The sequence below is a fragment of the Heptranchias perlo genome, chromosome 32, assembly GCF_035084215.1.
Source record: "Heptranchias perlo isolate sHepPer1 chromosome 32, sHepPer1.hap1, whole genome shotgun sequence".
Taxonomy (NCBI): domain Eukaryota; kingdom Metazoa; phylum Chordata; class Chondrichthyes; order Hexanchiformes; family Hexanchidae; genus Heptranchias; species Heptranchias perlo.
Window position 1 is genome coordinate 18,878,238 of NC_090356.1, and position 14,929 is coordinate 18,893,166.

Here is a 14,929-nt window from a genome sequence, read left to right on the forward strand (position 1 = left end):
GAGACCATCCCATTTACAGAAGACACCAAAAAATAGTCAGCACGCTCCCCCTCCCCCATTCCTACCATCCTGTCAACTTGCTCTATGTTCTCATGGGCTCCTCCAGTTCCATTTTGCCTCCAATCCTGGTGCACGAAAGAAGAATCTGCCCAGATCCCTGATGGCCCTGTGTGGCACTGAGGCAGACAGGCCAAGAACGTTCATTGCTGGGTCTGTGTTCAGTTGGCTATCCTCAGCCGGAGTACCAGCTAGGCTTGCTGCTGATTTAGCTGCGCAGTCCCTGGGGGGGAGCAAAATCTACTTCAGATCGCTGTTCAGTGACTTCAACTAGAAAGTGTGCGTGCGTGAATGTCAGGTGAAGACATGGTACCCATGCCGATCAAAAAGATCTGCTGGCACTTCATGCGGGGCGGGTACGGAGAGTGACTGGTGCTGGGGGATTCCGTATCCTGGCGAGGATCAGTGTCTCCACGAGAGTAAATGAGAAAATTGGAGAAGGAAAGAAATCTGTGCAGACAGGCCATTGGATGCCTCTGGGTGGCTGCAACACGACTTGATTTTGCACGAATTTTCCTGGTAATGACTGTTATTTTTCAAAAGGATTATTTTATAACGAACTAAAAGACTAAACTAAAATAAAAGCAAAGTACTGCGGATGCTGGAAATCTGAAATAAAACCAGAAAATGCTGGAAACACTCAGCAGGTGAGGCAGCATCTGTGGAGAGAGAAGCAGAATTAACATTTCAGGTCGATGACCTTTCATCAGAACTGGAAGATGCTAAGATGCAGAGCCGGGGGAAAGGGAAAGAACTAAACTAAACAAAATTAAAATGTCGTGCCTGCCTTGTTCACATGGGCAGCATGTTATCTTTTATTAACTCTGCATATTAAAGGAGTGCCACTGTCCCTGGCTCAGAGACAGTGATACCAGCAAAGCAATGTTACCGTGTGAGGCTCAGATACTCCCCTGTGCTTAAGAACAGTTTGGTATTGGGGGGTGGGGGGGCACGGAGACCTGTATGAACCTTTGTGGTGAAATTATAAAGCTGTTCTTTGAACTGTTTCTCTACATTACAGCAGTGACTGCACTTTAAAAGTACTTCATTGGCTGTAAAGCGCTTTGGGACTTCCTGAGGTCATGGAAGGCGCTATAGAAATGCAAGATTTTTCCTTTCCTTTACAATGGGTTTCTAACACACATGCACAGGGGAAATCTCCTCCCTACCCATCCCCCCCCCCCCCACCCCCATCGGGTTTTCCAGCAGGATGTTCCAGGACCTTCAAGTCCGTAACACTCCCTTAGACCCCTTAGTTGGATTCCAGTCCCTGCTCACTGAGTGGGACCAGGTATCCCATCAACTCCAGCATTGCAGTCGCTCCAAAGATGTAATTCAGTGTGTGAAGCACCTTGAGACCTGTAGACAATTTTGGTCAAACGCTGTATTAAATACAAGTATTTCTTTCAGAATCACGGAGCTGATGGTGACCGTTGAGCGTCTGAAGACCCAGAACGGTGAGAAGGAGAAGACCATCAGCAGCCTGAGCCAGACAGTGGAGAACCTGGTGGGTAAACCACATGCAGGGGAGGGTTGGGGGCTCGAGCTCCAAGATTGCGGTTGAACATTCATTTAAAGCCTTAATAATAGCTCCACATTATTGAGACACTTCAGTAAGAGGAAAAATAGGTTTTTGTTTTGCAAGACAGATCTTTAGTGCCTGGATGGTCCACTCCAAAACGAGGCAGGTGGCAGCCTACGGTCCATAGAAACATAGGAACATGAGTAGGCCGTTTAACCCCCTGAGCCGGCTCCGCCATTCAATTAAATCAATTAGACCAAGGCAAGAATTTCTCAGACCCTGATTCAGAGTGGGCACCATGCTGAGCAATTGGTCCTGGGATCCAGGTGCCAACTGATGGTTTGCATGGAACATGTTGGGAGATAGATCCCGGGTGTTAAGTGATGGGTGCTGAATGATGGGTTCTTTGTTGTTGCAGGAGGCGAGCCGAGCTGAAGCACAGGATGTTCAGGAAGGAGCTGAGATTGAGTCTGTGAAAGCAGAGATGGAGTCACTGCATCAAATGCTGAGAGACATCACACAGGTGAGGGTGTCGGAGCCAAGTGAGTGCTGACTCGGATTGAATAGATTGTTCTGGTTAGGTTTGTCACTGTGTGGTGCCTTTAAGAGTGCTCATCACAGCTGCCTCAGTGGCTCAGTTGATAAGTGCACTACCAATTGAGTATTTGCGCCTTACAAAGCAAGGAAGTCCCAGGTTCGAATCGTGGTCTGTGCTGAGTTACCTGATCTCAGTCGGGACAGTGGGAGGGTGGCTACAGTTAGCCTTGGTGTCCCTGGGATAAGAAGCAGAAAACATTGACACTGATCAATACCTACAGGAGAAAAGGGGAGGGAATGAGCATTTATTAGAGGGTTTGGCTGTTTGCTTCACTCGCTGTTAATTGTTTCTCTACTGTAGTAAATAAAGATTCACAGGAGGGTATGCACTCCATGAGAGAGACGTCTGTAACCTGGTCACTCCACTGGAGAGATGTCTTCTGTAACCTGGTCACTCCACGGGGGAGACGTCTGTAACCTGGTCACTCCACGGGGGAGACGTCTGTAACCTGGTCACTCCGCGGGGGAGACGTCTGTAACCTGGTCACTCCGCGGGGGAGACGTCTGTAACCTGGTCACTCCGCGGGGGAGACGTCTGTAACCTGGTCACTCCGCGGGGGAGACGTCTGTAAACTGGTCACTCCGCGGGGGAGACGTCTATAACCGAGTCACTCCACGGGGGAGACGTCTGTAACCTGGTCACTCCACGGGGGAGACGTCTCCCAACCTGGTCACTCCATGGGGGAGACGTCTCCCAACCTGGTCACTCCATGGGGGAGACGTCTCCCAACCTGGTCACTCCACGGGGGAGACGTCTCCCAACCTGGTCACTCCACGGGGGAGACGTCTCCCAACCTGGTCACTCCACGGGGGAGACGTCTCCCAACCTGGTCACTCCACGGGGGAGACGTCTCCCAACCTGGTCACTCCACGGGGGAGACGTCTCCCAACCTGGTCACTCCACGGGGGAGACGTCTCCCAACCTGGTCACTCCACGGGGGAGACGTCTCCCAACCTGGTCACTCCACGGGGGAGACGTCTCCCAACCTGGTCACTCCACGGGGGAGACGTCTCCCAACCTGGTCACTCCACGGGGGAGACGTCTCCCAACCTGGTCACTCCACGGGGGAGACGTCTCCCAACCTGGTCACTCCACGGGGGAGACGTCTGTAACCTGGTCACTCCACGGGGGAGACGTCTCCCAACCTGGTCACTCCACGGGGGAGACGTCTCCCAACCTGGTCACTCCACGGGGGAGACGTCTCCCAACCTGGTCACTCCACGGGGGAGACGTCTCCCAACCTGGTCACTCCACGGGGGAGGGTACTTTAATGCGGTCCATTAAAGTCGTTAAACAGTGGGGTAGGCGTTTGACTTTGTAGAATCTGGATAGTTGGCTGTCACTGTGCTGTCTCTGTTGTTGGTAAACAGCGCCGCTGAATGCACTCTCTCCGCAGGTCGTTATTTCTGACGCTGACAGTGGGGTTCAGCTCACATCTGCCGAACAGACTGGCGACGTCACGGAAATGGAATCCTCTTTGTTTAGCTCCTTGGGGTTCTCGTCCAGCTTGCGCACGCCGTCTCCACGCCGACGGACCTCTCCTCGCCGCAACCTGTCCCCAGCCTTCACCGACTCCATGTACTCAGCTGTCCAGGCCGCGGTGCAGAAGAGGCAACTACTAATCCAGGTAGAGAAAGACCATAGGCCCTGAGGTCCACGATCATGGGACGAGTCTGTAAGAAAAAGAGCCCCTTCTCTAGTTTTAAAATATTTTTCTTGCCCTCACAGATCAAGAAATGACGGCATTGAAAGAAATTTCATTCAGTTTATCCACTGCCCTGGTTTTTTCTCCCCAATTTTGCCTCTTGTATTTCTGAAGGTGCTGACTCGTGTTGGGGGACAGTTCTGTGGTCACCTTTTGGTACCTCACCCAAATGTCCATTTGAGCCTAGACAGTGAGTGTCGGCAGAATATTCAGCGGTGGAGGGTATCGCCTCGTCTTGTTTCGCCCGCCATCCACGTTTGCACTTTCCCGCAAGATTCAAGAGCGGGAGCCCTGGCTCAGTTTCCCCTCTGTAACCCAAGAGCACTGAGGCCAATAATACCTCCCCCGCTACTGCCCTGGCTGAGATCAGTTAACTCAGCACAGACCAGGGGTGGGATTTGTTTAGTTGTTGCCATTCTCACCAACGATGCTGGCAACTGAACAGGAGCAAAATTTAGACAATGGTTAGACATGTTCGAAGACATGTTTGATCAACCCTTTTCCTCCATTGGGTTCTTGCTGACACATTTGGGAATGGGACAGTTTTCCTCTCATGCTAAACCCTCGCTGGCCAGCAATACCCTGTTTAGATGATGCATGTTCTCCGTGAGACTCTGCTGATCCCACAGTCTTTACCTTCCCAGTGCACTGTGAGAGGAATTGGACCAGCAAGCCTGGGATTCAGCCTTTGGATTGCTAATTGGGAGCCCCATGCAGCACTGTAACATTGGAACATTGGACCCTCTCAATGGGAGTTCAGCTCTCTCGGGCTCAGATCACCAACTAACGGGTCCCACACTTCCTGCTGATTGTTCGGTAAAAGGCGTAGCCGGGGTTACAAACTGTGACCCCTCTTTTTAGATAGCACCGACATTCTTGTTAAATCCTCGGTGACTCCTAAAACATTTTGTGGTTTGTCCCAACAGGAACTGCGTGCAAAGTACGAGGCAACCCAAGACTCGTTGGCCAGTCTAAAGAAGCAGTTGGGCGACGGTGAGAACGAACGTCGGGCACTGGAACAGCTGATCCTAAAGCTCAGGGAGGAGACCGAGGACTCGGTGCGAGCCAAGGACGATGCCAAGCGCAACGCCAACCGTTTCCGTTCTTCTGCGGACATACTGGAAAGGTGAGACTGCAGGTGGTGCTGGTCCCTGTCCTTGTCCCAGCCGATATCTGGGTCTCTGTTGTGATGAGCTTTATCACGCGACTTCCTCCAAACACGATAGATTTTTTTTCTCGTCTCTTTTTTTTCTCGCCCCATGAATGTTATGCTGATCAGAGTGAGGGATGTTAGTGCTGTGGAATGGACCACCTCTTGTTTCAGGCACCCTGTGTCAGCACCGAGCCATCCCAGGTCAGGTACAGCAGCTGTCAGCTACTGGTTATCAAAGTAGGCACAGCACAGGAGGAGGCCTTTCAGCCCATTGTGCCTGTGCCGGCTCTTTGAAAGAGCTCATTGATCAGTGGGATTGTACAAGGCCTAAAGAAGATCAGGGCACACATACTCAGCGGCTGCTCCAAGTAGGAAAGAAATTTGAGGGCTTTGAGCAGCCTCATACCAAACTGCACTACTTTGACCCTTGACCCCATCTACATCTGAAAGTGGATCCTAATATTTTGTCAGGACTGAAGTACTCACCATTATTTGAAAATTTAAAAATAACATTAAGGATGGTGCTGTCGATTAACAACATTCCTACACCTCTGGGATGTAGCTCCGTTTCTAGCTTATCTGTGCCTCGTACAATTGGTCCAGAGTCTCAGTAATTAGATTCATTAATAAAGTGATGTTTCTTTTAATCCATTACTTGTTTTATTTTTTCCAAATAAATACTGATTTTTGTTGACTTTCTCAGAACGGCCAAGTTTTTTTTTGGAGATTCAAATTTTTTCCCTTCTGATTTGCTCCCACTTTTTGATGCTAAAAATAGAACCTGAAAAACAGCAATAGTTTAATAATCCTTAACTGATCAACTGCACATCTGCCCCCTCCTTATCGGCCTGGCCTATCTCACGGTTTTTCTTTCTAAAAGTGAGAAGTCAAATTTGGAGAAGTCTGTTCAGTCCCTCCAACAGCAGGTGGAGATGGCGCAGCAGGAGAACGAGAAACTGCAGCTGGCCAACGGTGAACTGCAGCGTCAGCGAGACAACCTGGAGGACCAGAAGGAGGACATCCTGAAGGACAAGGAGAGGGCACAGAAAGAAATCGAGCGAGGGTGAGTGAGGCTGGGGATTCGGAATTGAAGTGAGGCCTGCAAGCTCACTTTGTTTGGGGGGGGTGCCCCTCAGGCCTGACCCGCCTGAACGTTTTGTGTGCTTTTCTCCATCAGCCACAAGGTGCTTGAGCAGCTGGAAGCAAAGAACTCGAGTGTGAAAAAGGAGCTGATTCTGGTGAAGGAGGCCTTGAGCAAGGCCTCGCTGGACAAGGAGGTGCTGGAGAACGAGAAGGCTGGGATTGAAGAGGCACTGTCCAAGGTAAACTTGGAAAATGAGGAGGAATTGCACATCCAGGCTATAATTATACATGAGATGTGACTCCCCCCCGCCCCCCCCCCCCCCTCCAGTTTCTATCCTCCTCTCTGGAAGGTGCCGACTCGTGTCGGGATAGAGTTTCACGGGCACTGGGTCTCCTTGGTAATTTGCCCAAACAGCCATTCTTCATGTGTGAGCTTTGGGCAGTGAGTATTGGCAGGGCACGTGATGGGGGAGGGAGGCATCACAATTGAACCTGATCTCGTTGGCACCCAATGCCCACACACATGGATTTCCAGGAGGAGTGATCCAGATAGTGATCAGGAGCAGGAATCCTGTCTGATTTTTCCCTCCCTAACCCTGAGGTGCTGATCCCAATTGTAGAGCCCTGGATGAGATCAGCTAACTCAGCACAAACCAAGAATTGACTCTCAGATCTGCCTGGTTTGTGTAGTTGAGCCAAATACCAGGGGTTGTATTTACCAACTAAGCCACTGTGGGTAGCTCTGTCTTTTGACTTTATCCCATTCTGTAATTTACCTGTCTAATTTCCAATGGACCAGAGTTAGACTGCGAAACTGGAGCACGAGTCTTGGTGAAGGTCAAGTTCACATTGAAGGACAGGCCATGTGAAGGAGACCTGTGCTGCATCTCCAAAAAGTGTTTTGGTGATTGCAGTGAAACATTGAGGGTAATCTTCTGCTGGTCGCTATTTTCTAACGACTTGGCAACTTCACATGTTCCCTGGGCAGCTGCGACCATGGCAGAGAGCCACTGTCGTCAGCGGAGCCCCACCCTGCAGCCACACAGGACACGAAATGTAGAGGTAGAAAGTCCGCTCACCTGGAGACAGAATTATATCACCCATCTGAAGTTGTGTGTGTGTGTGTTGAACAGAGATCAGATGGAATATTCTCCTCTGTTTGCTGTTTTTTAGCGAGTAATCCTGAGCATAAAATGGGGAACGTTTGGTTTTGGGGATGTGCCGGATTTAATGATGGAACTGCTTGCTCCTTCCAAGGTGGAGACTGCAAACGCTGAGATGGAGCTTGTCCTGAACAAGCTGAGGACAGAACAAGCTTCTCTCCGGGATTCTCTGTCCAAGATGAGTGCCTTCAACGAGGGGCTGGTCCAGGACAAAGTGGAACTCAACAAAATCATCCTGCAGGTAATAAAACAGTTCACGACAGGAAACCATCCCTCAAGCTCTTCTCAGTTCCCCTTCCACCCCCCATTCTCCCAAAGGCACTGACTCTTGCTGGAATACAGTTCCAAAGGAACCAGCAGCCCTCCTGTACCTCATCATACGACCATTCTTTGTGTGTGAGCCTTCACAATGAGTGACAGTGAGCTATTCAACTGTGGACAGCCTCACAGCCAAGCTCAATTCTGTCATCATCTGACATTCACACATATGCTCTTTCCAGAAGGGTCAAAGGGCAGTGATCAGTCTCAGGAAGTCGCGCTTATCTTCCCCTCCCTAACCAAGGGACACTAAAGCCAACTACAGGACTTCTATTGCTGCTACAGCTGAGCTCAGCTAACTCAGTCCAGACTGTGGTAGAACCTGGGACCTTGGACCTTGCTGGTCCGTATGGCTCAGTTCCACATTGGGCAGTGCAGATCGTCACTGAACCATCGGAGGAGTTCTTTAGTAAGTTGTCAAAGTGACTGCAGACCAAGATGTGAGCTAGTGCGCACCAACCAGTGGTTTGGCTCTTTTTTTCTCTGCCCTCTTGTATACTTGCAGCTAGAGGATGAGAAGGCTACACTGTTGGGTCAGAAGAAAGAAGTTGAACAGGAGAAGGCCTCGATCCGTGACGAGTTAGTCCGACTGGAACAAGAGAAGCTGGACCTGCACACTGAACGTCATGGCCTGGATCACTCCCTGCAGATCGTGGAGCAGAGCCGCGAGAAACTTGAGCAGGACCTGATGACGCATCAGCGGGAAAAGGGGGAGCTGCAGGAACAGCTGGGACAGGTAGAGAAACTGCTATTATAAATCCTGCTGACTAAATAGCCATTCCGTATAGTTACACAGCAAGTAATCCTTACCCCGCTGAATAAACAGCCACTTCAAATAGTTACACAGCAAGTCATCCTTACCCTACTGAATGAGCAAAAACAGTTACGCAATGAGTAAGATTTGGGACAGAATTCAATGCTTTTCATCTGTTTTCACACAGGTAACTCGACAAAAGAACAGTCTGAATGAGGAGTTGGTTCAGGTTCGCCGTGAGATTGAGCATCACAGTGAGTCGCTGCTCCGTTCAGCCAAAGAAAAGGAAGAACTGACCAGGGAGAAGGCCAGCCTTGTGGTTCAGCTCACGGCATCTGAGCGTGAGAACAGGGCGCTGGCAGAGGAAGGAGCCGGTCTCAGGTGGGTACAAGCACAAGTTTGGTGGTGGGAATGAAGAGTAGCTGCCTCCCTCTGTTCAATACAAAAGCAAAATGTATGTGATATATCTGTTATGTCAAGCCCTTCACCGTAACACTGTTATATCCCACGCTCCTCACTGTAACACTCTCTGACATACTCCACATCCCTCACTGTAATACTCTGATATACTCCACATCCCTCACTGTAATACTCTGATATACTCCACATCCCTCACTGTAATACTCTGATATACTCCACATCCCTCACTGTAATACTCTGATATACTCCACATCCCTCACTGTAATACTCTGATATACCCCACGCTCCTTACTGTAGCACTCTCTAACATACTCCACACTCCTCACTGTAATAATCTCTCATATACCCCGCACTCCTCACTGTAATAACCTCTCATATACCCCATACTTCTCACTGTAATAACCTCTCATATACCCCACACTCCTCACTGATAATCTCTCATATATGCCGCACTCCTCATTGTAATAACCTCTCATATACCCCACACTCCTCACTGAAACACTCTCTGATATACCCCGCATTCCTCACTGTAACACTCTGATATACCCCGCATTCCTCACTGTAACACTCTGATATACCCTGCATTCCTCACTGTAACACTCTCTGATATCCTCAATCCATAGGAAGCGGTCTATTAATTTGGTTTGTCAATTTAAAGGTGAAGTAAGGTTCTAGTTATGGTTTGTACAGTCATTCCACATCATAGAATCCTAGATCATAGGTGATTAAACAGTGAGGAGTGCACAGAGCTCACCATCAAAAAGGTTGAAAATCAAAGCCGACTCATGGAGTAGTGTACAGCCCCGAGAGGTGTTGTTGGGGATTGTCAGTGCACACGACCTGTGCCATACCAGACAGGTTTCATCCTGTCCCAGGCCCCAATATAAACTCTTGCAGCCTAATTGTATTTTCCTTTTATGTTCAAACAAGAAACAGTATGATTAATGAGGCAAAAACCTTATCTTTAACTTAAGTTCCTGGTGGCCACGCTCACCCTTTCTGACTGTGTCTCTGGTCCTGTCAGGTCTGAGAAGGAGGCCCTGGAGACTAACCTGTTTGACACCCAGCAGCAGCTGGTTCTGCTGGAGGCACGAAAGGAACAGCTTGAAGGAGAGCACCAGATTTTACTCCTGGCCAAAGAGGCCCTGCAAGGTAAGACCGTCACAGGGGATGGAAACAGCAGGGGAAAGAATTACTTTATAAACTGGGCCAATTTGGGCAAAAACTGTGACTAAATGGTAAATCTCTCCCTCTCCCTATACTCACTCTTCTGCAATGATACTTTTAATGCCTCGCTCGAAGTCGAGCTGGTGGGAGCGAAAATCCTAGGTTTATGTTGTGTTAGGTGATCTCAGCGGGCAGCGGTTGGAGCTTTACACGTGGCCTAACGCACAGGGTCAGGGAAGAATAAAAAGCAGCCGAGGGATCCTGCTGCTCATTGCCGTGGTGACCCCAGCCGGAGGTATGCACGTGAGGCTGTTGGGTGAGGACAGGATCTGGCTCAGCTTTGATGTCCTCCCATTGCCAACTCGCCTTCTGATACTCACTGCCTAGGCTCGCACCCGCATGAGGTGCTGCAGGGCTGCTGGCACCCTGGGAACTGTATCCAAGCTGGAGTCAGTGCCTTCAGGAGAGGAGGGGAGAAAACTGGGGGAAAATCCCACGCACCCACCCTTCCGTATTTAGTAATTGGCAAGCACTTACCACTCCACTGTCCCAGCCCCACCATCACTGTCCCACCATCACTGTCCCACTGTCCCCTTTCCACTGTCCCCGTCCCGCTGTCCCCGTCCCACTGCTCCACCTTGTGGCCCCGGCCCACGATCTCCGTCCCACCATCCCCCCCCCCCACCCCGCCACCGCAATGCCTCATCCTACTGCCCCAATCCTGCTAAATAGCTGCACCGGTGACCCTCCATTGATTCTGTTTGTACCTCAGTTGAGAGTAACCGTATACGGAAGGAAATGGAGGTCGAGCTGACCAAAGTGGAACGAGATAAGGAGATGCTCACGCAGAAACTTTCCCAAACTGAGCATGAAGCACAAGTGGCTTTGAAAAATGAACAGACTGCTCATGAGGAGGACGTGGATCGACTGCAGCGAGAGAAGGTAACCGGGAGGCCAGTGGTTTGGAGTATGATGAGACCTTCTTAAATGGGGAGAGTTGTAATTAGCCACTGACTGGTACTGTTGCAGACGTGTCTGGTGTCATCACCCAACCTCTCTATATATAAACTGGAAAATGCTCAGACACAGACCAAGGGCAGCCTGAGGTTCCATCTCTTATCTGATGTGAGCTAGTTGATGGCAGCTGGGGCACTGTAATTATCCACAGTCCCTGGGTTAGGGAGGGGAGTCATCCAGGGTGCCCACTCCTGATCGCTATCCAGTGTCTGCTGGAAAGTGCACCTGTGGCGGCATCAGAAGAGGATAGGATTGGGCTTGGCTGTTCTGCCCTCTGCAGTCAAATAGCCTTCTGACACCTATTGTCTAGACTCACACTTGAAGAATGACTGCTTGGGTGAAGTACCAGAGGGCAACCAATGGCCATAGAACTGTACAGAGCAAGAGTCAGTACCTTCAGCAGAGGAATTTAGCGGCTGGAGTTCTGTGCTTTTGAGTGGCAGTCGAAAGACCTGTGCCGGTGTGGGAGGGCTTTGACCTGAAGAGGTTGTGTCCATTTCTCTGTTGCAGGAAACCTTGCGTTTGGGGCTGGAGGATGAGCGTGAGGAGTTGGTTCACCAGCTGAAGCAGGAACGTGAGGAGCTCTGTGCTCGGTTTGAAGCTGAGAAAGAAGAATTGAGTGAAGAGATCACGACCCTGCAGCAGGAGCGGGACGAGACTCTGCTGTTGGCTGAAAATGAGAAGCAGCAGGTAGGGATCAGAAGACGGGGATGAGAACCCCACATCCCATTACCTGCTCCACCTCCTCAGCATTTGGATTTATTGAAGAGTAAAGGGTGTGAGGTGTTTACAGGCAAGGATCAGTTGGGAATTCTTTCTCGCAGTGTGGGATGGCTAGCGATTGGGTTCCCCCTCTTGCTCCTGAGTTTACTGGACTTGGCCCCGACTTTTTGTCTGTGTTCTGTTACTTTTCTGATTTGCTCACTGGAGCCAACCACTCGTGACACAGGCCGTTGATCACCTGGGGACTGTCGTAACTGGCTGAGATTGATAGATCTTTGTTAGAATATAAGAACATAAGAAATAGGAGCAGGAATAGGCCATACGGCCCCTCAAGCCTGCTCCGCCATTCAATCAGATCATGGCTGATCTTCGACCTCAACTCCACTTTCCTGCCCGATCACCATATCTCTTGATTCCCCTACAGTCCAAAAATTTATCAATTTCAGCCTTGAATATACTCAACGACTCAGCATCCACAACCCTCTGGGGTAGAGAATTCCAAAGATTCACAACCCTCTGAGTGAAGAAATGCCTCCTCATCTCAGTCTTAAATGGCCGACCCCTTATCCTGCAACTATGCCCTCTAGTTCTAGACTCTCCAGCCAGGGGAAACAACCTCTCAGCTTCTACCCTGTCAAGCCCCCTCAGAATCTTATATGTTTCAATGCGATCACCTCTCATTCTTCTAAATTCCAGAGTATAGGCCCATTCTACTCAACCTCTCCTCATAGGACAATCCTATCATCCCAGGAGTTAATCTAGTGAGCCTTCGTTGCACCACCTCTAAGGCAAGTATATCCTTCCTTAGATAAGGAGACCAAAACTGTATGCAGTACTCCAGGTGAGGTCTCACCAAAGCCCTGTACAATTGTAGTAAGACTTCCTTGCTCTTGTACTCCAACCTCCTTGCAATAAAGGCCAACATGCCATTTGCTTTCCTAATTGCTTGCTGTACCAACATGCTAACTTTTTGTGTTTCTTGTACCAGGACACCCAAATCTCTCTGGACACCAACATTTAATAGTTTCTCACCATTTAAAAAATATTCTGTTTTTCTATTCTTCCTACCAAATAACCTCACATTTCCCCAGATTATACTCCATCTGCTACCTTCTTGTCCACTCACTTAACCTACCTATATCCCCTTGCAGACTCTTTGTGTCCTCCTCACAGCTTACTTTCCCACCTAGCTTTGTATCGTCAGCAAACTTGGATACACTATACTCGGTCCCTTCATCCAAGTCATTATATAGATTGTAAATAGCTGAGGCCCAAGCACCGATCCTTGCGGTACCCCACTAGTTACAGCCTGCCAACCTGAGAATGACCCCTACTCTCAGTTTTCTGTCCGTTAACCAATCCTCTATCAATGCTTAAATGTTACCCGAAACCACGAGGCCTTATCTTGCGTAGCAACCTTTTATGTGGCACCTTATCGAATGCCTTTTGGAAATCCAAATATACTATATCCACTTTATCTACCCTGCTACTTATATCCTCAAAAAACTCTAATAAGTTTGCCAAACCCGATTTCCCTATCATAAAACCATGTTGACTCTGCCTAATCATATTATGATGTTCTAAGTGCTCTGTTACCACTTCCTTAATAATGGATTCCAGCATTTAACTGACGACTGATGTCAGGCTAACTGGCCTGTAGTTCCCTGTTTTCTCACTCCCTCCTTTCTTGAATAGCGGGGTTACATTTGCTACCTTCCAATCCCCTGGGACCGTTCCAGAATCCCGAGAATTTTGGAAGATCATAACCAATGCATCCACGATTTCTGCAGCCACCTCTTTTAGAACCCTAGATGTAGGTCATTGGGTCCAGGGGATTTATGGGCTTTTTGTCCCATTAGTTTCTTAAGTACTTTTTCTCTACTGATAATAATTACTTTAAGTTCCTTACTCTTATTAGCCCCTTGGTTCCCCATTATTTCTGGTATGCTTTTTGTGTCTTCTGTGAAGACAGATACAAAATATTTGTTTAACGCACCTGCCATTTCCTGATTCCCCATTATAATTTTTCCTGTCTCAGATTCTAGGGGACCAACATTTACATTTGCTACTCTCTTCCTTTTTACATACTTGTAGAAGCTCTTACAATTCGTTGTTATATTTCTTGCTAGTTTACTTTCATATTCTATTTTCTCCCATTTTGTCAATTTTTTGGTCGTCCTTTGCTGGTTTCTAAAACTCCTCCAATCCACAGGCTTATTACTCTTCTTGGCAACATTATAGGCCTCTTCTTTTAATCTAATATCATCCTCAACTTCTTTAGTTAGCCACGGGTGGATCACTTTCTCCGTGGAGTTTTTATTTCGCAATGGAATATATATTTGTTGAGAATATTGAAATATTTCTTTAAATGTTGCCGTTGATTTTCAACCATCATACCCTTTAATTTAATTTCCCAATCTACCTTCGCCAACTCGCCCCTCATGCCTATATAATTGGCTTTATTTATATTTAAGACTCTAGTTTCGGACTTAAGTACGTCACTCTCAAACTCAATGTGATTATCAATATCATATTATGATTGCTCTTCCCCAGAGGATCCTTTACTGTGAGATTACTAATTAATCCTGTCTCATTACATAATACAAGATCTAAAATAGCCATTGGTTCCATGACGTATTGCTCTAGGAAACTGTCTTGAATGCATTCCGTGAACTTGTCTCCCAAACTACCTTTGCCAATTTGATTTGCCCAGTCTGTATGAAGATTAAAGTCCCACATGATTACTGCATTACCTTTGTTACAAGCTGCTGTTATTTCATATAGCTACTATTAGAGGGCCTTTAAACTACTCCCACTAGTGTTTTCTGCCCCTTGTTATTTCTTATTTCCACCAATTGTGATTCTACTTCCTGATCTTCCGAGCCAAGATCCTTTTTCACCACTGTCCTAATGTCATCCTTTATTATTGGGGCTACACCCCCTCCTTTTCCATTCTGCCTGTCTTTTCTAAATGTCATGTACCCTGGAATATATAGTTCCCAATCTTGGTCACTTTGCAACCATGTCTCTGTAATGGCTATTAGATCAAACACATTTATCTCTATTTGTGCATCTAATTCATCTATCTTCTTACGAATGCTCCGTGCATTCAGATAAAGAGCCTTTAATTTTTACTTTTTACCATTTTTTCCTGCTTTGACCTTACTTGTTGATGCTCTATTATTTGTAAACTCTCTGTCCCTTCCTGGCACACTCTGCTTATCTTTACCCAAATCACTACACTGCTCT

At 48.2% G+C, this 14,929-nt stretch overlaps 1 protein-coding gene across 1 annotated transcript in view; it reads left to right on the forward strand.

Annotated features, from left to right (window-relative positions):
* The window catches only part of LOC137301119 (rootletin-like), a 90,565-nt gene that overhangs the window by 28,357 nt on the left and 47,279 nt on the right, over window positions 1-14,929 (forward strand). The window contains exons 10-21 of the mRNA XM_067970544.1: window positions 1,468-1,564; window positions 1,998-2,102; window positions 3,574-3,804; window positions 4,809-5,008; window positions 5,916-6,098; window positions 6,213-6,357; window positions 7,376-7,522; window positions 8,105-8,335; window positions 8,541-8,734; window positions 9,798-9,925; window positions 10,713-10,882; window positions 11,468-11,647. Coding sequence (XP_067826645.1) covers window positions 1,468-1,564; window positions 1,998-2,102; window positions 3,574-3,804; window positions 4,809-5,008; window positions 5,916-6,098; window positions 6,213-6,357; window positions 7,376-7,522; window positions 8,105-8,335; window positions 8,541-8,734; window positions 9,798-9,925; window positions 10,713-10,882; window positions 11,468-11,647 — 2,011 coding nt within the window. The remainder of the gene's footprint in view (window positions 1-1,467; window positions 1,565-1,997; window positions 2,103-3,573; window positions 3,805-4,808; window positions 5,009-5,915; window positions 6,099-6,212; window positions 6,358-7,375; window positions 7,523-8,104; window positions 8,336-8,540; window positions 8,735-9,797; window positions 9,926-10,712; window positions 10,883-11,467; window positions 11,648-14,929) is intronic.